This window comes from Tauraco erythrolophus, chromosome 2 (assembly GCF_009769465.1).
Source record: "Tauraco erythrolophus isolate bTauEry1 chromosome 2, bTauEry1.pri, whole genome shotgun sequence".
NCBI classification, from domain to species: domain Eukaryota; kingdom Metazoa; phylum Chordata; class Aves; order Musophagiformes; family Musophagidae; genus Tauraco; species Tauraco erythrolophus.
The window spans coordinates 55,732,108-55,755,893 of record NC_141466.1 but is presented as its reverse complement, the minus strand read 5'-3'; the positions used below and the strand labels follow the sequence as shown (position 1 = coordinate 55,755,893).

The 23,786-nt window shown below is 40.1% G+C and overlaps 1 protein-coding gene across 1 annotated transcript in view; it reads right to left on the bottom strand.

The window, feature by feature from the left end:
* The window catches only part of TAF1B (TATA-box binding protein associated factor, RNA polymerase I subunit B), a 51,491-nt gene extending 30,017 nt beyond the window's left edge, over positions 1-21,474 (bottom strand). The window contains exons 1-8 of the mRNA XM_086608376.1: positions 21,445-21,474; positions 20,422-20,520; positions 19,844-19,931; positions 17,875-17,972; positions 17,486-17,581; positions 16,732-16,864; positions 13,192-13,348; positions 6,476-6,575 (exon numbers count right to left, since the gene is read on the bottom strand). Of these exons, the coding sequence (XP_086464502.1) occupies positions 6,476-6,575; positions 13,192-13,348; positions 16,732-16,864; positions 17,486-17,581; positions 17,875-17,972; positions 19,844-19,931; positions 20,422-20,520; positions 21,445-21,462 (789 nt within the window). The 5' untranslated portion in view covers positions 21,463-21,474. The remainder of the gene's footprint in view (positions 1-6,475; positions 6,576-13,191; positions 13,349-16,731; positions 16,865-17,485; positions 17,582-17,874; positions 17,973-19,843; positions 19,932-20,421; positions 20,521-21,444) is intronic.
* Positions 21,475-23,786: the final 2,312 nt, after the last annotated feature.

The following is a 23,786-nucleotide window of genomic DNA, read 5'->3' as shown; positions in this document are numbered from 1 at the left end:
TAGAGGAAGACATTATGGAATTAAACCATAAAACAAAAAAGAAGCATTTTTAAGACATAGGTTCCTAGACAGCAAGGTATATCAACGACACTCTGTCAACACTGAAGCATTCAGTAGCCTTCTCAGAAGACAGAAGGTTTCAGACAGACTTAGAATTGTGCAGCTACTTCCAACTAAGATTAAAAAAGGAAAAAAAAAAAAAAAAAGATAAAAGAGAAAGGCTTATATAGATAAGCCATTCCATGTCCACACTCCAGAGCAGAAGCAGCAGCAAGGACAATTCATAGATTTCATTTCATAGATTTCTAGGTTGGAAAAGACCTTAGAGATCATCCAGTCCAGTCATTCCTGATCTCCCATTAAACCATATCCTTAAGTAGTTCATCCACCCTTTTCTTAAACACATCCAGGGATGGGGACTCAACCACCTCCCTGGGCAGCCTATTCCAGTGGCTGACAACCCTTTCAGAGAAGAAATACTTTCTAACATCCAACCTGAATCTCCCCTGACTAAGCTTATATAGAATCATAGAATGGTTAGGGTTGGAAGGGACCTCAAAGATCATCTAGTTCCAAACCCCCTGCCATGGGCAGGGAAATCCTCCACTACACCAGGTTGCCCAAAGCCTCATCCAACCTGGCCTTGAACACCTCCAGGGATGGGGCATCCACAACTTCTCTGGGCAACCTGTTCCAGTACCTCACCACCCTCAATGTAAAGAATTTCTTTCTTATATCTAACCTAAATCTGCCCTCTTTCAGTTTAAATCCATTGCCCCTTGTCCTATCGCTACATGCCCTTGTAAAAAGTCCCTCTCCAGCTTTCCTGTAGGCCCCCTTTAGGTACTGGAAAGCTGCTATAAGATCATCCCGGAGCCTTCTGTTCTCCAGGCTGAAGAGGCTTTTCCATTTCCTCTTGTCCTATCACCCATCACTAATGTAAAGCGCCCTTCCCCCACCTCCCCACTATCCCTTCTCAAGTATTTGTAGGCCGTAATCAGGTCTCCCCTCAGCCTCCTCTTCTCCAGGCTAAACAGCCCCAACTCCGTTAGCCACTCCCCATAAGTTTTATTTTCCAGCCCCTTGACCTTCTCTGGACCCGCTCTAGGAGCTCAATATCTCTCTTGAAGCGAGGGGCCCAAAACTGGACACAATATTCCAGGTGCAGCCTCACCAGTGCCGAGTACAGGGGCAGGATCACTTCCCTGTTCCTGCTGGTCACACTATTCTTGATACACGCCAGTATCCCATTGGCCTTTTTGGCCACCTGGGCACACTGCTGGCTCATATCAAGCCGATAGTCAACCAACACCCCCAGGTCCTTCTCCGCCAGGCAGCTCTCCAGCCACTCTTCCCCGAGCCTGTAGCGATGCTTGGGGTTTTTACACCCCAAGTGAATTCGATAAACATCTGTTCCTTTTGTCTTTGAGGGCAGGTTGGTGGACAATTTCTACACAGAATTTATCTAACACCCACTAAGCTCAACTTTCTCCTAGCCCCTACACCCTTGAGGAAAATAGAGAGTCTTCATAACTCTAGGAATAAGAGGTTTTAAAATTTTAAAGTTGGAGAAGAGACTGAGAGAAGGGAACTTCACTGAGGTCACACATCAGGCTCCTTGCCAAGTCCAGATACTTGTGCATCTAAAAAGACAACCATTCCCGAAGCTCGTCAGAACAACAGGATCCGAAAGATATTTATGAGACTACACCTATCCTGTTCCACACAGCACATACCCCAAAGTGACGTGTTTGTTATCTTCAATACTTTAGTAAATCAAGTTGCCCAACAGCCATGGGAGTGACCTGCTTACCTATGTATACATGCACATTTAAGTTTCTGCGTGTGTGTTAACGTGAGAATCCAAAAATAATTTCTGTTTTTGACGTTAAAAAAATCTACAGTGCATTAAGGGTAAAATATACCAAAAAGTAATGAGTTTTATAAAAAGTAATGAAAGCTAAAGGTAATTTGAGACAGCAAAGTAGAACAACTTTAAAGCACAAACAAAATAATTACATAAATATAATCAAGTATACAGTCCCGAGTCAAAGATGTAACAAAAACCAGATCTATGGCAAGGACAAGTTGTTGCTAGCTCAAGAGAGAAGAGAAGCTTTAGTCAATTTTATATGAGGACACAGACATATCCCTAAAATCAAAATAGAGGATGTATCTTAAGGATGTATCCCTGCTTCCTTCAGAAACAAAGAGGAAATTTGTGTGTAGATCCACTGGAGGACAGATACTATCAGTAAAAATAAAACAAGGTGAAAGCAAATCAGACACTGAACTTTACGCATACTACTACTAATTTACAAATTTGTTTTAACTATGACCAGGCTTTAAAAGCCCTGTGCATTAAAAAGGAAACAAAGACGACTTCCACCTAAAAGAGAAAAAGATGACTGCGCTCATCAAAGACGTGTTAGCTGCTGGAACAAGCCTCAAGATCAGCAATGATTTACTGTAGTTAAACAAATTGTAAATAGCAAGAAAAAAATAAAACCCAAAACTTAAGTATCATCTTCTTTCCTGATGCATTAAAAAAAAAGGTTTTAATCAAATGGAATAAGAATATTTCAGAAAAATGAAATTTCACAGAGTGAGATGAAAACTTCTCTAGTATTGGGAATTTAGAACTTCTGAACTAAGAACTAAACAGAAGCATCCAGCTACTGCTGCTGTTCGCCCTGTGAACCCTCTCACTGTGCATTTAGGTAAAACCCATTTACCAAAGGCTAACTTCTAACATACACATGATTTTAATAGAGAAAGGGATAAATAGGATGACTAATCAAATGAAGGCTTAGAAAAGAGACTTGGAGCAATGGAAAGCTAAACACATATGGAAGATAACTCATTTTACACAAAGATCTTTTATAAAAGTACTTTCATCCTTCATAAAATACTTATGAAATAGTATTTATCTCGAGCTAGGACCTGACACGTGTCTGAAAGTTATGCATCATGATAAAGACGATACGGAGAGGTGGAGGCTCCTTTTCTCTTTATGAGGCGGTTAAGCCCAGAGCTCCCAGACTCTGGACAGAGGTGTCCAGAAACAATAACCTTTGTGGCAGATATTTTTTAAAAAGTTCAGTTCAGGCAGAATGAAAAAATACACTCTTCTTAGTAGCTGTTCCATTACTAAAATACGAAGGGCTTATCTGGCACCTACACTGAAAATGTGAAATAGAATACAAGGCATACTGTAGCCTTTGAATCATAGCATACTTGAGGTTGGAAGAGACCTCTGGAGATGTCGAGTCCAACGCCTCTGCTCAAAGCAGGGTCAACTACAGCGAGTTACTCAGGATTGTGTCCAGTCAGGTTTTGTTCATCTCCAAAGATGTGGACTCCACAGCGGCTCAGGGCAGCGTGTTCCAGCATTCAATCTTGCTTACAGTAAAAGAGGTTTATGTTTAAATAGAATTTTCTGTATTTCAATTTGTGCCCGTTGGCTCCTGTCCTTCCACTGCAAATCGCCAAGAGAGCCTGACTCCATCCCCACTCCCTCCTGTCAGGTGTTGATACACATTACTGAAACTCCCCCCAGCCTTCTCGTCTCATGTGATAAAAATCGCAACGCTCTCAGCCTCTCCTTCTATGACAGATGCTGCAATCACCTCTAATTGCTGAACTGTACGCAGGACGCGGAAAAATCGTCAGTGATACGGACTTCATTCCTGTATTACACAGCCCAGAAGTTCATCAGCTGGAAAGCCTGGGACGAGTCACATTCCTTGCATATGAAATACTACTACTAAATGACGAGGCATAAAAAAAAAACCCTGTGCATGTACACATAGACACCTCGCTACACAGAAAGACAGAAAGTAAATGTGACTCACCTTGTAATAATTGTTGCATTTTTTTTTTTAAAGCTATAACAACTTCAATCCTGTACAAATGCAGTATATTTGGGGTATCTGGGAAATTGTTACTGAAAAAAAACAACTTTGAGCCACTGAGAATGTTTTTACATAAGATGAGCCTTATCAAGTTAGGCTTCAGTTGCACTTAACTGATAAAATGATATTTAGTGTGACTTCAAATCCTTCAGGCTACTATAACATAACTACTTCTTGATCCAAATTTGGTCTGGAGAGAATTAGCACAGGACACAATAAAGTGCACTAAAAAAATCAGTTTGAAACAAAAAGGAGACACGTTGAGCAGTCCTGTCAGTTATCAAAACTTTTGATACGTTTTTGTGTCGAAATGTATTGATCAAAAAACTCAAAAATTCGAACATGTTTGCAGCTGATATTCGCCATGCTTGAAGCAAAACAAATAATGGCATTAGAGCACCTTACCTGCCTGGTTATTAACAGTCATAATCCCAAAAAGGTTTTGAAAATAATTGTCTCTAGAATATTATATACAGAACACCAAGGAGAAAAGAATGCAGGCTGTATTTTCAGGATGGAGTATTACACAATCTGACTTCCTGCTCCAGGACAATAACCTCATCTCTTGAATTTCTCAAAACTCAAGATGTCAAAACCAGATACAGTGAGCTATTGGTAATCTCAGTGCTGCAATGAGCAGCAAGATCAGTTCTGAAACATAAGGTGTAGGACACAGCTAGTAAGGTTTTTGCAATTATCAGCCCAATGATGTAGTCAAAAATTAGTTAAAACTAAATAAACCTGAGGATGCATTACTACAGGAATATTGAAGGCAAAGCAGGGAGCAGATACTCCTAGAAAGAGGAAGTCACATTAATACTGTAGTGGCTCGAAAAAAACCTGTACAGTAAGCTTACAGAATTTTACCTATGTATCTCAATGAAAACAAAGCTAAGAGATGACTTGATTAGTACATATATCTACTTATACTTCGGAAGTGAGGGGTGCAGGTGTCAGTATCACAGACAAGCAAGACGGAAGTTAAAAGTTACACAAATTCAGCTTTTTGAACAGCAATTTCCTGTAAGCTAAATGGCAGACCACAGTAGATACAGGCTCATCATATTAAATTTAAAAAAAAAAAAATTAGGTTCCATCTTGTTTTCCTCAGTTTGTAAAATAAAAAAAGAAAGTGCATATATGCTATATAAGTGTTTAAGACAGCAGGTGAAGTGGATAGACTTCCTCTTTGATATAAAGATGGAATGAAATTAAATTGCCCAGCTTGCGGCTCTCAAGTTGGGAAGTCTCACTCCAACATCAGGACATGCTACAATCCATAGTAGAAGCATGCTTATGGAGGGACAGTAGAATAACCCAAACTGAAAACTCTGGGAGAAAGTAAGCTAATAGGGAGTGATGAAATCACCTTCAGGATCGGCATCAGATCATCCTGTATGCCGGAAACAGCTCTATCCCAAAAGAAGGCACCAGGATCCTCCAAGGGCAATTGTCATCTCTCTGCAAACCAGATCTCCCACTTTGAAGCATGGTACAAGTTTTACAGCCGAAATTCATAGGAGAATTTCATCTGTGTGATTTGCAGGATTGGGGGGCAGTTATTTTATTTAGTCAGGCCAGAATACAAGTTCTATGTTTTGAGAGACAAAAACACCTCCAAAGGACAGAGGCAAAGGAGGAGAGAGGCTGAGAATTAAAAGAGTTTTCACCCGCATTTCAATGTAATGTATCTTTTCTATTAAGGAAAGACCTAAAGATAGAAAAAGAAATCAAGAGGTCGTAATAATTATTTACCTAGACAGGATAGCAGTGATGAAAAAAAATGCTACAGATTAGCTTCTGAACAACTCATGACCTGCTACATATTGGAGAACAGTAAAATTTCTTGCAACATCATCACTGAGAGCTTGGGCTACAAATACCTTATAGCAGACCAAACCCAAGCTTTTCCTGTTAGCAGAATTGCTGCTGTCTACTCTTAAAACTTAAGGTTTTATTTGCACACTTCAAAATTCCATAATAAACGTTTTTCCTGCAACTCAAACACAAGTGGGCAATCATTACCACAATACACAGTAACCTTAAATAAGAGAAATGTACATTTTACTCAAGATTATCTATTCAGCTTCTAGGAGGGCCATAACCCCTTATGTAGATTTTAGGTCTGATATATTTCAACCAGTACAGCAAGAAACAGAACAAGAGATAACATCTAAACCATTTTTTATGAAAAGAATATGGAATTACAAATTCAAGAGATACTTTAAATAAGCACCAAAAAGGATACTGCTCTTGGACATGAAGCCAAATCCTATTTCTGAGTGTTCCAAGAGCAGTTCTGAATACCTTTTTCTGCAAAGTACTTATCAATTTCATTTTAACTTAGGCTATCAGCTTAACAAGACTGGTTAAAGATTAAAGTACTCCGAGTCACAGAGCGAGCGCACTGGTTTCCGCACAGGCTCCAATAATGCGAAACATCAACAACAACATAAAAACAGAATTGATTTATTAGTATGGTGACCAGAAAAGTTAAAATAGCACAAGATAACTAGGTTTTGGTGGGGTTTTTCAATCTTTCCCTTTAAGAAAAAAATTACCTCTACACAAAAGATCTTAAGATCAAGTCCACATAATTTCATCTTCTCCGGAAAATGCTGAAAAACGTTCAAATATGGAATATGACCTTCAACAACAAACCTGCATTAAAAAAAAAAAAAGACCAAATCAAAATAGTATTAAGTATGACAAATGCATATGTTTATTCTAAAATTCCTATACAGATCAACTTCTGATTTGAAATAACATCAGTATTACACTGACTAAGCAATTCTGTCTGAAGTTACACACCCCTGAACGCTCCGTAGGACAACAACCAGTTCAATCATTTAACAGGCCTTTAAGTTCAAGCTCAGATATGATTGACAAATTATAATGTTACGGCACTAAGCTTAAAATCAACACGCTTATATGGAGTTTGTTCTGCACATTCTTCAGCTACTGCATTTCTGAAACTGCTCTGAAATACCTTTTGTGTGGTATGGAATTTTTTTTCAAAACTCTAAAGCTTAAAGTAAATTTTCCTTTTAAAACACTCACTTTCTGCTGAAGGGAGTCAGGTAATGTGGTAGGGAGGAAAGTCACAGAATGATGAGCATGCACACAGAACTGAAATCCCATTAATTACATCTGTATTCTGATTTTTTTTAAAAAAGTATTATTCAGGTATGAATAGAAACGATTTTGTATACTAATAAATACAAAAGAATTTATTTTTTATTTACACCCAAATAACGCATTTTTTGTTAAAAACTGGCTTTAGTAAGTGGTTGACAGTATTATTTGGGATATTTCTTGATTTTTCATCTATATATATGTATATAAGATGGGACTTCACAACAGATACCGATAAAAAGCCACTACCACACCAAATTCCTACTCTTATCTAGCATCTTAGCTGATACTCCCACCAGGCAAAGCAAGCACTGAACAAGCATGGATCCTCGCAAGGGAACAGACATTACGCTCATTCCAGATTAAAGCACTGTTAGCGGTTTCCCATAGGACTAAGCTAGAACTGCCTTCCTGTCTCCTCTTCAAAACAACTTTGTTAAAAGAGTACATTACACTGGAATAAGTTAACATTTCAAACAAAGAAAATCCTGTTCTTTAAATAATTAATACTAGAGAATCGAAAACAATTTTCTCTCCTGCCAGCTGTGTTATCTGCATCATATCTCTCTGATCTCGCTACGTAGATTAGTAACTTCTTGGTCTACGAACTCTGCAAGTCCCTCCTGGGTTCCTACAGGGGTTGTAAGGCTGGGCTCTGCACCTGCTCCCAATGTGAGGCAGTACTTAAACACCTCAATCGCTAGCTGGATCCAATCCTACAAGCTGAAACACCGAGTTCCTCATAAAGCACAGCAATCTGCCACTTTTATTCAAAATGTGTCAGGAGCCGGTGGGAAAGGAAGGAACAAAACCAAGACAGAACATCTTTGCAGACAGAGCATCTACTGTTGAGCAGGATTCATCTCCCTCCTGAGCCTACGGCAATTCACAAGCTCACCTTCCCTCTCCCAGTCCGGTACCCTAATCACCACTTGTTACACGTTATGTATATCTACTGAAGTTGACTAAAATTCTATTTAAAGGCTAGTTACTGCAAAGTTTACAGTTACCTCCTATTTTTTTTTTTTTAAAAAAAAAAAACAGTCTTAACTGAATTTTCAGTTTAATTAAAAACTTGAATTCAAACCAGGATTAAAACAAAAACTGCATTTCTTAACCAAAACTCTCTCTGTTAGAATTAACCTATCATTTATAACAATTTCTGAAAAATAACAACTATCTGAAAAATCACACTGCCCAATATCTTTTACTCCGAAGGTCTGCATATTTGTCTCTTAAATGAAGAGGTAAAAGTTGCTGCACAATCTCTTCTAATCAAATTGTGTGATGCACATTTTGCTAACGAAATTTCAGTAGCTTTCCTCAACCAGTGTAAACAGCATTTCCCGACCCTGAGTGGAGATGTACACTGGTTCACATACTCAGTGGGGTTATCATCCAAATCCAGCACCAGTTGCTTGTCCTTGCCATCCCACGTGATCTGCTGAGCAGCTTGCACGACAACCCCTTAGCTCATCTTAGTCCAGGTCAGCTGCACTAAACTGAAGAACTCAAACTTGAAGGATGGTTTCACAAAACGGATTGAGGTAACCTAGAAGCTCAACATAACTAGTCATACTTCCCCCTCCTCCTTGTCTGGCTATGTGCTCCTGTTGCTCATCATCCTTTTCCAGAAACGTAACTCACAACAGCAGCAAAAGATACCTGTTACCCTATTGCCAGAAAGAAGGGTTTCTCTCCCGCCATCTTACAAACTGAGGAGGCTCATAGATGGCTCCAGCAAGCGCAAGAGTTGGCAGAGGGAAAGGGATGCATCATGCAGGCAGGAGGAGAGAAGAAAGGGAAGCAAGACCTCCTCTTTCAGCAACAGCAACCCATTACTGGCTCAGCTGATGATAAGCTTTGGCTGACACGCGCTGAGGCGCAATCACACAACCAGCTGTCAGATCTGAAGAGCTGGTACCAAGACTCCGAGAGCAGCAACCTCCTGAGCCAGCACAGCAACAGCTGGAAGAGGACAAACAATTAAGACCTTCCCTCGGGTGTGGTATAGTGGTGATTGCAGCTAAACCACCCTAACAGCTTGCTGCCTCTGAAATGGGAAATCCCACCCTCCCTTCAGTCCTCTGCCACACACTCCTCCCTGCTGACAAAAGCACTTGTGCGACTTCTCAGACAGAGGATTAGATTGAGAACTAGTCTTTTGTTTTCCAGGGTTTGATTTCAACCAGACAGATTCCCAGATTCAGCTGACTGCAGGAACATTATTGCCAGCACAAAGCAGAAAGGGACTGCAGTGAAGCAAATTAACCCGCACTAAAATGTCCAATGAAGCTTTCTTTTGTAAAATTAGTTTTCTGCAGATCTACTTCTTTCAACTAATACACCACGAACTGGATGAAAGCTAGTACCCAGGACAAGAACCTTTGTGTGGGACCACAGCAACAGAAAACGAGATCGGCTTAAACTGATGCTGGAACCACATCCTTACACTGCAAGAGGCAAGCAACATCCATCCAAATGGCTTTTAAAATGAAAGGAAATTTTCAGACTTGCCTGTACCAAGTCAAAGCATTGCAACTGTTTAGAGAATAATGGCATCTTTCCTAGCTTGAAATTACTGTCTTCATACAAAACAATGCCCTTATCTCTCAGGTTAACAGTTGTTTTTATGTTCTAAAAATACATGGAACAGCATAAATACCCTGTTATGAATACAATGTGCTGATGATTCAGGTTTTTAACACTTATTCCAAAAGCCCAGATTTGGAATAACACTTCAGAACAGTTTCTTCTGTCCCCAAATCTTTCATTTAACAGACAGAATGATCAAAACACTTGTAAGACTGCATTGTCTCAGTGAAGTGCCTGAAAACTTGACTGGCAGATACAGGACACAGTCCAGGTTCTTTTAGTGACACAGCAACTCACATTAGTAAGGTCTAAGAATGAAAAAAATCATAGGTCCTCTGCATGCTACGAGGAAATGATGCATCTGCTAAAGCCACACAGTAACACCACAAAACTTATTACAAGTTTGGTCTTGCCAGCGCAAGTAGGTACAACCTCATGTGAAATGCATTACTTCTCACAACCTCCAAGTATAGCATCTTGAAACTTTTTCCACAAGCCAACAATTTTATTCATTATTTAGATAAATAATATATAGCATATGGAGTATTGTGAGACTATTCACGATGGAAAAGAATTTCATGTGCTGCATAGACTTGAGTAGAGTTTGTTAAAAATGTTATTTTTAAACCAAAACGTCCCTGTCCGAGGAGGCAACTGTAGTGCTTTTCTGCTAAGTGTGTCGAGTAGCAAGGAGGAGGATATTTTTGGTGTTGTAAATCCTTTAAAAGCTGGCAGGTTGCCCCACCGTAGTGCCTAAGCATGTATCAGAAGGGAGGAGCGGTAGTCAGCTGACTTCAGGGTAGGGAGAAAGCCAAACTGAGGAAAAAAGGCAGAACTTTAAGCTCAACTGCAATTCAGCTAGTTTAAATAAAACAATTTGCCTACAGAGATTTAAAAGGTAATGCTGAATTCTTAATGTTTTCTCTGCATAGTTTTCATCTCTGGTCTGTCGCTATTTTGATCTGTGTATCTTAATGCATGCAAAAATGTGAACGTTGTCTGATTTTTTAAACTTAAATATTCAGAAGTTAGAAAACAAGTGTTTTATGGTAGTTCATGCAATTAAAATTCTTTCCCCTTCTTCATCAAACTTGTGAAAGGCAAAGACCTTAAGGGTAGGGAGGGAAGCATGATAATGTAATTATGGTCTTATATAACTGTCGTATCATGGTAAAACTTTGCAATACAAATGACATTTTTTTAAACACCACTTTCTGCACTTAATTCAGTTCATACGTTCAGTGCATTTAAAGTCACTGAATCATTCTGATTTTCCCACTCTTAAAAGTACTACACTCATAAATTGTATCTAATTAAATATCTGCTCATTCAAATCATCTTATTTCAGTTTCCAATTATTAGTTTCTGATTATGCCTTTCTGTGCTATATTTCGTACTTCTTTTTTTTTTCTCTCTCCTTTTTCAGTTTTTTTTATTGTTTTCACGTTTCCTCTAAATCCTTTCAAGTAAATGTGCTCAGCTCTTAAGGATCTCAGTGCAACAGATATTCTCCAGGTTCTGAGAATATTCATGGATCTTTTCTGCAGTCCTCAATTTTTAAAGTGCCATATACAACAATATACCATTAATATGCAAACAACACAATCTACCTTTCCTCTTGACAGTCAACTTTTACAGTTGTTTTTTTGTTGTTGTTGGCTGTTTGGTTTGTTTGTTTGTTTTTCAAACCACACCACCATACTAAGACAGGAACTTGTGAGGATGTATTTACCTCATATGACCCCACATGCTTTCCAGAGACAGGTTCCATGATACAGTGACCAAAGAACAGATATTTAGTTATTCATTTTTCTCTCCAAACAGGATGGGCTAAACGATAATTCTTTACTGTGAACCGTTTGCTTCATCCCAGTAATTGTAATTTATTACCTGGATTTTTGCCATATACAAACATTATCAGACAGGATTTATATATTTATTTTCTAATCATTGATAAAAATACAGAGTATGCTACAGTAGTTCTGGCTCCTACAGAATTTCCTTACGAAGACAGTAGTGAGTAATAAATCTTGTTATTGAAAACTACTTTTGAGTTCTATTTTTTAATCTACTCAATAAATACTTCCGTTTTGCAAAATTCAAAACAAAATTCAATTTGTTTGAATTCTGAATACTGTGGTATTTTGCTGAACATTTTCCAAGCATTTTTTATGCAACAGCATATCCAGTTATGCAAATATGCAATGGTTTGTGCAATTCTGATCAATGAAGGCAACAGCCACCCTCTAAAGGTAAATCAAAAGGTTAAAACATTGTTTTGCATAGAAATAAATTAGCTACTATTAACTACAGTACTTTGAGACATACAAACCTCCCCTTTTAAAAGTACTTGCGAGGGAGTGTTCTTCAATACTCATCCTTCTTGAAAAGCTTGTATAAAGCTAGAAAAGTGCAGGTGGAAGCTGGCACTCCATGGGGAGGGAGGCCACGATGGAAGATCAGGCTCTGGGGTAAACTTCCCTGGCATTCGTCACACTTTTAGCAGCAATGCTAGCTATACGTACCATAGGTGGGGGTGATGTACTAATTGCCTTGCTCTTTAGCTCACAGGTTATGTATTTGAAAAACAAAAATTAAAGAACTGAAGTCTACCATATCAACTGAATTTTGAATCAGTTTTCCCTTTATTTTGTCAGAGTTTTCAATTTGATCTGCCAATGTACATTTACTTGAGTCTCTCTGTTCCTTAAATTCTGGCATTTTTTCCACCATCTTTTTAGAAATACTCAGTATTTCAACACACGTTAAAAAGGAGTATCAGTATACAAAATGTCTTCTGAGGAAAATCTAGGAATTCTTGAATTTAAACTATTTAGGCCTGATTTAAAATATTTATTGCTAACAAGAAAAGCTGATGAATTATTTTTCATTCCTCAAGTAAAGGAGGAGTGTGTTCATAGCCTTGCTGTAGGGGAGAGAAGAGACCTGCATTGTCAGCAACAGTTTGACACTTTTCATTTAGTATCAAACCCTACTATTAGAACATTTTATTTCTACTATATTAAAAGCTGTATTATTCTGAACTCTGATAATCACAGATATAAAGACATGAAGACAAAAAAGGACTTTTTATACTAATTCCTGTGCCCAACTCCAGTGCGTGAAGCTACTTAGCTGGCTTTCAGATCCCTATATACTGCTGGTATTGTTTGCATGATGACACTGATGTAAGTCCTGGAGAATGTTTACTCATTTAATTCTGGCATGCTGACAACAGCAAATACAGCAAAAGTGTGACCATACACACCTCCAGTGAATCTTAAGAACTTCTGAAAGAGAAGGATAAAAAGCTGCTTTGGCTCTGAAATCTTCTCCCTTACAGGTCTTTGAGATTCAATACCATCAACAGAGAACATTCTCCAAAAGCAGCTGCACAAATTGTTATGTCAAAGAAAAGATAACTAAATATAGAGAACTTCTCGCTATTACTGAGCAAATTAGTAAGAGAGCAATAGTATAGATCTAATTTTTTAAAAAAATATTATTTATAAAAGCAAAAAAATATTTCACTAGAGACTATTCATACCTTAAGAGATCAGATAACGTTATTGGTTCTCTCAACCAGAGTAACGCCATGTAACAAAACGAAAGAGTCATTGGCATCGTCATCCTCAGTTTCTCCTTTTGGTTCTTCATTAAATACAAGCTACCATCTACTGATCCAGAACACACAGAGGTGCTTTCTTGGGTTTATGTTAAAAGTAGAAAAGAAAAAAAAAAAAGTAATTGATATCATATACACACAGGCCATGGTACACAGAAAACAAGACAAACGAACATACAAGGACCCTCATTCAGCAACTAGTAACATTTTGAAATCATTACTTCGAGTAGTTTGGTAGTTTGTTTACTTTCCTACTAAACAGCTTAACTCTAATGTATTCATTTACCATGATATGAGATGACAACCTGTTCCATAAACTGCTACTTCACCTGTGACACTGGCTCATATGAAGAGACAAAACTCTCTCTGGTACCCATCAAAACAGACTTTTTGTTGGGAACTACAAATAAATCTGGAGTTCTAGAAGGACATTAACTCCTACACAACATATAACTAACAATATTTACGAGCTGGAAATACTATTTTCCATTTGAGAGATAAGGGAACAGTGGGGAAAGAAGGCAAAATTTTATGTACTTGAATCAATGCCTCACAGTTGGGGATTAAAACACAGAGTTTTAAACTTCAGCAGAGTCAGGACTTTAACAAGAAAATCATTTACATTGCAGAAATTTTGCTGAGGTTAAGGTGTGTATCCATCTACCATATAATCTCTAACTGTGGAAATGTAGGTATTCTTCTAAAAAACATACCTAAATTCAATGAAAAAGAAACACCTTTAGAACAAATATGTAGCAAGTGGTGAAGAGAGTGAAAAAACAAACAAACCAACCAACCTCCCTACTTTCTTACTGAGATGAATCACTAAAAACTAAGAGAAGCAGCCATGAAAAATCTAATTTAGTAGGGTGATTTATGAGTTAGGAACCCTTTCAGCAATTAAACCTGGCAGTTCAGGGAAGGAGGAAGAAAAAAAAAAAAGAAAAGCCTCTCTTCCCTACATCGTGACCCAGCCAGAACAAATGAAAATGCACTTAAAGCACACCAGCACAAAATATCAGCATTGATTCTGCAGAGATTTTCTCACTGTGCTTCCCCACAGACTGTTCACCTGTTCAGACAGGAACAGCAAAGGCTGGATCCACAGCTCCCCAGCTGGGAGCTGCAGGGCCATGGCAAGCAGCCTGCAAAAAAAACAGTTTAAAGCTTCAGAGAGCTTGGCAGCTCCACGGTTATGCCGGCAAGCGACAGGCAAGCCTGTGAGGTGACAGCGGTCAGCAGCAGAGGTCCCACGCCCACTGACACGCAGTACGAAGAACACTGTGTTCCTGAGCCAGAACTGGTCTGTGATGCCATCTACTGGCACCCAAAACGGCGGCCAGTAGCACTGCGGACACAGCAACGGGCTAAAAGAACCGGCTCAACCAACCACCTCGTACAGACTCAGGCAAGGTCTAGACGAGAGCATCCTACGAGGTCTGTCACGTACAGGTGCGCCAGAGGACAAAAGTAGGAACATCAGTTAATCCTTTTAGTCAACAGCTTCACCTTTTACATGGATACCTGTGCTTAAAGGCAGCTTCATGACTGAAGCTTCATTATTAGTTTCACATTCAACTCAATTTAAAATAATCCTCATTATATTTGTGGTCTTAACGATGGCACACAATTTCCTTTTATTTCTTTCAGCTTATGCAAGGCATGACAACATACATTTACACACATCTAATAATTTAAGAGTTTAATAGGCTTCTCTAGCAATATCTCAGTGCTGTACTCAGTGGGATTTGCTATTATCCCTACACAAAAATAACAAGAAAAACACTTGCCAGTTGGACAAGCCTCTGAAGAAAAAAAGGGTGTTGAAGTTTCCAGTCTGTAGCAATAACAGCTTAGTAAAAACAGCACAGAAAATGAAACCTATGGATCCTCTTCACAAGAATTTATAGCTGACTAGAACACATTCAGTATTACTTGGGTTAAATTTCAATACATGAAACAATTTCTATGCTTGTTTGATTTCACCAAAATGTACTTTCAGTGTCGCTGAACTCTTAATCTATTTCAAGGGCTTTTAGTGAAATCGATATGACTACTTAAAGCTGAATTCAGTCTCTGAAACAACAGACTAAGAACATGTTAAATTACAGCCTATCTAGCTGTACTACAATTCTAAGAAACACAACTACAAAAGGCGTAATTATCAAAGAAGAAAAGAGTTCCTCTAGACTTCAAAAGGGGAAGAAAATTCAATGGAATATTTTCACTAGAAATTTTTCACTCAATTCTTTCCTCTTCGTATAATATGTATTTGTGTAACACTCAAGATCTGCTACAGGTACAAACATGCAGTGACTCATTACCTGAAAAAATTGTCATTTTAATATAAAGGCATGAAAGGTACTCGCATTATATTCACAAAAATTTGTGTCACCATTTTTGCACCCTTTTCCTCTCTCTAGTTCTATTTGGATTTTTTAAATTTTCTTTATTTTTGTTAATTGCTGCCAATCAAGTTTCTGATTCTATTACCATTTCTGGACTTCATGAAATAAAGAGAAAATCATGAAAGAACGAGACTGCATTCTTCTGAGGGCAGACAAGTAGTACCTTAGAAGAACAGAAATGGGACACACAGGATAGTACACAACAGGGGAAAAAAGAAACACCAAAACAGACAAAGAAGGAAAAGGCAAGCAAAGAACAAAGCAAAAAAAGGAAAATCATCAGAAGTTTAAAATGCAATCAAAAGCTTTCAAATGTGCCTTGAAATGTGATTCTAACATCAGACATTGCAGAATTGTCTGGCATTACACTTGCCCAGTAGCACCAAACACTCCAATTTTCTATAATATTTTAATTAAAACATTCAGCATTCTTGCAATATTTCAAGTTGATATTGTGAACAGGAAGGAGAAACTGATTGAATGCTAAAAGAAGATTTTTGGTAGAAGGGGTTATAGGGAAAGTAGTAAAAAGAATGTGGAGACAAAAGTTACACAAGTACCAAAAATACTCTAAGGAAAAAAATTAGAAAGTTAAATATATCTATGAGATAGAAAAGAAAACACTACTTCCCCCACAGAAAGGAACAAACTCATGTTTTTTAACATCAAAATAGCTCTGCTATTAGTTAAACAAGCGCTTATTCTTTAAAGCTGCTGTGTTCGTGAACATTTAGCTTTGCAGATATAACAGCAATTTTTTCTCACTATAAACAGGAGGCATGGTGCAAACTTGTTACAAAATAGAATTTCCTCCTGCATTTCCCATTGTATTCCCAGGTCCTGTTCAACTTTCATCTCCTTAGGTGGGGATTTCTAGGGAAGTCTTCTATTTCTGGTAGAATATAAAGTACTCTAGTGGCAAACAGGACCGAAAACGTTACACTTTCCAACCAGTTCCTCCAATTCATTGTACATGATACACTTTAAATATATTTATTTATATTTAAAAACTACTTATAAATGGTTTCCAGGTAGTTCAGTGCATTGCTCCTACCTGACATCTTGGTGGTTGATGAGGCAAAGCTGCAATCAGTCTGTAGATCCCCCTCACTTTCGGAAACAGACAACAAGCGAAGGAGGCTAGGTCTCTCTGGTTCACTGTCCACATCAGTACTGCTATCACATACCTGTTTTTGGAAATAAGTCATTGTATTATCTACTGTTAGTTACTGTTTCAATCTGAAGAAACCAAATAAAGCATGACAGATTTCAGATCAACAGTAAATGAAGTTTAAACCCAAACTGTTCATATTTTTGCTGTCTATGAACCACCAGTACATAAAGAAACCCTGAAAAAAAAAAAAAGGACTTTTAAAGTATTTCTTAAGATAAAAAGACTTATAGTGATTACATTACATTTGAATCTGATACAATGACCAGAGAGTTGGCAATACATAGAATCAAAGCTTGATGAAATGAGTAACTTAAAGACAACAAGCAGGAAAGGATGGCAGCTGATGATGCATTCTATATTGTAATTTCTGCTCCGTCTACTGACTATCTATGCCAAGACAAAGCAATATTTTTAAATAAGCAGCTTTCCATACACGGAGAAGTACTTGTCTCTCCAAACCGGAAAAAAAAAACCAAAACAATAACGTAACAGACACGTGGAACTCTGTTTAGAAGACATCCTTCATACTGAAGTGACATTAATGCAAGCTAGATAGGTAGCTTGAGCAAAGGTTTCTGTTGTTGTTTTTAAAAAAGATATCCAACATCTCACGGGACTTGAGCTTTTCACTCACTGATAATGCTTCGACAGTTTCCCCAGCTGGTCTGTTGCAATACGCCTGTTTGCTCTTCTGAAGGTAATGCCTCCAAAAATTGCACAGAATTTCATCCTTATAAATACAAATGGATAGTGATTAGTACAAAGTTTACAAGATCATTAATTGCTGAGAGAACAGAGCATAATTTCTAACTCAGGAATCTGAATAATGTTCCAGCTGTAATTTTATTAACTGTGATTTATAACCTATGTTTTAAAATTATCAGAGAAGCTAAGTTTGTTTTCATCTGCTCAATGTTTTTAAACAGGGAGTTGTTTGATTCACTTTAAAAATTACAATCTTTTAAAATAACACCTCCTCAAAGACAAACACAGCATGTACAGCTCACACTGACATCTACATACCTTCATTTGTGAACACACTCCTAATGCTTCTAAAGCTTCAGCTTGTTTCTTGAGTACGAGCTGAAAGCCTTCACAAACATACCATTCACAGCCTTCATCTAAGTTAAAACAAAAAAGTATGTTTTGATTGTACAGTTTTGTGGGTTTTTTAACCTTATGCACACTTATTTCCACTTAACATTCCCTTCTCTTGGTATCAGGACAGAGACATGTCTCTACTAATTTCAAGTCCTAGAGCATAGACCAGAATACTCCATTAATTTCCATTTATTCACACTCTTAATCAAGAAGAAAAGCTACTGAACAAGCAGTGTTCTCCACACATTTCCCAAGAATAATATACTTCACTATAACTTCAAGCATGGCATTTGTAACCAAGTGGAGAGTTGTTAAGTGACTAATTCTAAAATAACTGAGAATCTGTCATTAAAAATGAAACACGATCATTTCTTTCCCATTCCCAGTAGAAAACTGGAACACATTACAGTGGTCAGTCAGGCAAACAAAAACCAACCAATATCACCACATTCTTCACCATTCTCTCCCACAGAATCATACATATTTAAATGAAAGAAATTTCTCAGATATTCTGAGCTCCTAGCAAATCTCAGCACAATATGAATTTCCTAAGGAGCAGGCCAGCTCCAATCTATTCACTATTCCTTCAGACTGCAATACGTCTACTTTTCACTCTTACCTCTCTATATTTACAACTTCTTTTCTACAGGCTTTTAGTTTTAGAAATTTTCTCTGCATTTCTCAACTTCCTTTTCATTCCCTCTACATCTGTTCTTCATTATTTTTCCTTCTAATGACACCTTGCATCTCACCATCTCAGAAGTTATCTGCCCAAAGCTTCTGCCCTGCTTTAATGATGTGGGCTTTAACTGTTTACCACAGATACAGCTTGCTCCTATAAACGCATGAAAATAAGCTGCCATAATATAATGTAACTGCAGTCACAGAGGGGACTGTATGAAGTCAAGGATTTGTTTCTTAACAAGCCTGGGGGTGATAGCTAATGACCTTCCTAACAGGAGAAATAAAAAGCATGAAGTGGTACACAGTTCAGACTTTAGGAACAATATAGGATAAAGACAACTGGAGGTGTTAAGGTTGTTCCCCTTTTCACTCCTCCCTTCCCTTCGACTCTACTGTTCTTTTCAAAGGAATGTAGTAATTCACTGCCACCACGGTAAAGCAAAGACAGGTCAGCATTTCAGAGACAAAGATAACCTCATGCTTCATTTAGCATTGTAATGCATTTTTCGCTTTTTGAAAGTGGCCACAACAGCAAAACATCTGTTCAGCCATCACAGTATCCATACTCAGCTCCAGCAGCAGCCTTACCATAACATCCTTACAGTGTATATCATCATCCATAACAACTACTACTCTTCTGAATCATAAAATTAAAAGTATAAAAATTACTCTGGATGAAAGATGTAATATTGGTTTAGCTACTGTAACTGCATGAAATCTCTTCCATGTAGGTTTGTGTATAGGTTACAGGGCCAAATACCAGTAAGGCAAGCCAGACTGATATTCTGTGAGCTGGGCCACCATCACATCTCACTTACAAAGACAGACAACTTTTCTAGTTTTCCAACAGCCATCACAAGGAAGAAACAAAGGGATCATCACATCTGAATGCATGCCACCAGTATTTTCAGTGAGTATTGGCTTCCACAAATCAAAGTGGCAATAAGCAACATACAGCTCTGTTTAATCAAAAAAAAAAAACAACCAACAACCCACCACCAGGCTCACAGAGGTCACCCATGGCTCAGGAAGGCGCCAAAAGTGACCACTGGAGGTTGTGACAGCATCTAGGCATTGTATTTTGTTCTCATTCTTACAGTCTTTCCTAGCTATCTGCTTTTGGTCACCACCAAAGACATAATGGGCTAGGTGAACTCTGGCTGAACAGCCACTCCTATCCAAAATACAGAGAGAAACTCATACATACCATGTTTTTCCTGCTTTCTTGAACCTTTGGAGATTGTCTGGACTCTTGTATTAGAAGCAAAATCAGTGTTTACAACTTCTCTAGTTCTCTGCAAAACAGGAATATATTTTAGCAAGAAAAAAAGCCAGGCCTAACTTGCATATATTGCCTCATCATAAAACACAATGGAGGAACCTGTTCAAATTTCCTAAACTAAAGGGAGACAGAACATTCTGAACTTGTCACTCAGAAATAGCAAAAATAGAGAATTACTATTCTGGACATACATGTGACATGCATCAGGGTTTGCCTACACTGGTAATGTACTAAATTGCAAAAATAACCAGGCAATACTTCTAAGGCATCTAGACAGCATGCCAGCACTACAGCAACACAGCATCTTAAGATGGTTCATTTTAAGTTTTGTGATTTCAAGTAACGTTAGTTTTAAACAGTGTCAAGAAAAGCATGAAAAAGTAAGAATCATAATACTGTCTCCGACTCCTAATGCCAAGGAGAAATATCTAACATTTTCTTAACATAAAACCGAGAAGCAATCAAAATAAACCTTTAGCAAGGCCAGTAGCTTAGCTTTTTACCTCAGTAACATTGTGGCAAGATCTGCAATAAAATCTGCCTCCATCAGTGAGACCCCAGTTCACTTCTGAACACTGGGCACAGCGTTCATTAAAATCTCTCTGAAAGGGGAAAAAAAAATAAAATCAAGTTTCACATGTGTTTAAGTAAAATAAATGGTGCTCTTACTAGGCTACTGCCCAGCTTTTGAGATTATTCATTGAGAAGAATATTTATGTCCCTTATGTTAGCTCTGGGTGATAACAAGTAATCATAGCATTTGCTATCAGCCACAGATAACAGTGAACAAATAATTTTAGCTGGCAAGCGTCAGCTCTTGTCTATGTGAGCGCTGGAACAAGGGGAATAACAACCCACACCTAGCACACATCACACGGCTTGAAAAAAGCCGCCCATCAGAAATGGAAGCAGCAGCAAAAAGCAGAGCGCGGGAGATGAAAGGAAAAATACATTTCTAGAACTGTGAAGAAACACGCAGTAGAGGAAAGCCTGCACAAGTCGGCGAAGAGACGTGCCGGGAGAAAAGGGCGACTTCCCAGAGAAACCGGAGGAGGAAGGAGAAAAGAAGGAAACCAACAGATTAAAGGAAAAGTCCTTTTCAGAAGCGCCCCACACGAGCGTGCTGGGGACGGGCAGCTCCCTTCAGGCCCGGGGGACCGGCCAGCGGCGCACCCGCCGCCCCTCACCGGCCCCCGGCCGGGACAAAGCACCGGCCCGGCGGCCGCCACGCCGAGGGGTCCGCACAGGGCCTCGCCCGCCGCCTCTGGGCCCCGGCCGTGCCCGGCGGGCGGGGCGGGGCGGGGCAGGGCCGGGCCGGGCCGGGGCAGGCAGCGCCCAGCGGTGCCTCCGCTGTCCCGCCGGAGCCGCCGAGCGCCGCCGGACTCCCCCGCTCCGCGGCCGCGGGACGCCCGGCGGGGAAACGCCTCCCACGCGGCCGCAGCCGCCGCGCTCCGCCAGCTGCCTCCGGCCCAGCGAAACCAGCCGCCCCCACCGTTCCCTGCGCCGCGGAGCCGCCCGGCCCCCACCGTGGCCTCCTCGTCCATGCCGGCAGCCGCCCCGGGGCCCACGCTATGGCAACCGCGCCGAGCGCCAGCACTGCGGGCCGGGCTGGAAACGGCAGCCCTGGCACTTGCGTTCCGGGCCCGCCGCGGGGCTGGGCACGCATTCGAGCCTGTTCCCGGTTCGGGGACCGCCGTCTCCCGCCCTGCCGCCCTCTCCGGCGGCCGCCCCTCGGTCCCGCCCTGTCCCCTCGTCGCCCCTCGCTGGAGACCTCTTGGCGGCGCGGCAGGAAGGAGCTGAGGGACCCGTGTGCCCGGCGCTGCATGGAGTGGCGACAGGCCCACCGCGGTGGCGGAGCAGGGCAGCGAGAGGACACGGGACCCTTCCCCTCGGAGGGGACATGGGTACATCCCATGGCACACGGTGCTTTGCCTCTGGGGGGACATGGGGCCCTCCAATGAGGCGACATGGCTGCTTCACCTCAGAGGGGTCGTGGGGCCCTTCAGTGAGGAGTCATGGCAGCTTTACCTCAGAGGGATGTGGGGCCCTTCAATGAGGGGACATGGCTGCTTCACCTCAGAGGGGAGGTGGGGCCCTTCAGTGAGGGGACATGGCTGCTTCACCTCAGAGGGGAGGTGGGGCCCTTCAGTGAGGGGACATGGCTGCTTCACCTCAGAGGGGACATTGGGCACTTCACTGAGGGCATGTGGGTGCTTCAAGGGGACACGTGTGCTTCATCTCTGAGGAGACATGAGACACTTCTCCACAGCGGTGTCCTGTGGAGCCTCTCCAGCCCCAGCCCACCACCATGCCTCCGTGCTGAGCTCCTGCCTCCTCACTCCGGCCGTGCACGCATGGCGGCTGACCGCGGAGGCTGTGCCGGAGCTGTTGGAAGGGGGACTGCTACTGCCTGTACAAAAGGAGGCCACAAGAACTCATTTAACTATGCAAAGTGTTAGGAGATCCTTGAATAGGGGAAACTATTATTTGAAATTCGCTTTCAATTAAAGAAAAAACAAACCCAAACCTCCAGATCTTGATGTAGGTCTCTAATTTCTTGCACGCTAATAATGATGTTTAAAGATGTCTAAACACTGAGATCTGTTATTGCAATGAATTTGCCCACAAAATTGGAGAACAGGTTTAGGCCCTTTAAAAAAAAAAAAAAGTCCACTAAGTGAAAGCATGGGAAAAAATTAAAGCTAAAATATACATAGAAAGAGGTGAGGCTGCCTTGACAGCTGTGGTTACATTGATGTTGGAGAATATGTACAGAGCTAGAGGGGAACTGTTGATGTTCCAGAAAAAAAGTTATTACTCATACAAACTGTGATCTTTTTTCAGTGTGGGATGAACATTTGTAACACCCATTAAAGAGAATTACGCATATAATTCCTGACATGTTAAAAAGGTGATTGTCAACCTCACAGAAAAGCAGCTAATACTTTGATGAAACAGATCCTACTTGTGATTTTAATTTCCATACTTTTTGTTTGTGGAAATACTGTTCTGGGAAAGCAAGGCCATTTCATGTGACAGAAAGAGTTTGATCTTTTTTGTATGCGTTTCTAAGATGAAATACCACCTTGAGGAAAATTGGGGTAGCTGTGAAAAGTTGGGGTAGCTGTATCTGTGTTCCGGTTCAGAAGATAAGGCAGTGATCTGACCGAGAGCGGTGCTCGTGTGTGACTCGACGCTGTGAGCGGGCAGTGGGCCTGCTTAGTGGCTTTAACTGAATTGAAGAACTTGTTTAAATTAAGCATGGAAGTGACTGCTTTGATGAGGCAGGACCTCGCAGTTAGGACTTCAGTTTTCTAATTACAGCTGGTCAAAAAAACGTTAAAGAAAGTGTAATCACAGGACTCTGGCCATTTGTCAAAACCAGAACACTTCATATTCAGTGGCAGCGGTTGAAGATAAGTACGACAAGAGGAAAAAGGTGGGTGACTGCACGGAGAACTATATTGGTGTAATTCTGGGCATACTGGTATAACGTGCCAGTAAAGTTTTTGAACAGGCAAGCAGTTACTCTCTGCTTTCAGATAACCCACTCTGCTTTTCTGAGCTGCGTTTTCCATGCAGGTGAAACAGAGATAGGAAGAGCTGCCAAACATCGGAAGGAAACTTGTGCAAAGACTAATGCTGCTATTAGGAGTTACTAGTATCCAGGTTCTACATAAATGCAAAGCTTCTACAGGTGTTTCTTAAGACCATCGACTAATTAGTGCAGACTAGTAATCTAGTAGCAAAAAATCAAAGTATAGTAGGAGTAGCAAGTCTTATATCTATTTCTTAAATATTTTTTGAAATGACATGTATAAAACCGGTTTTTCAGCATATAAAATTATGTGTAACCTTTGTCCCTAAT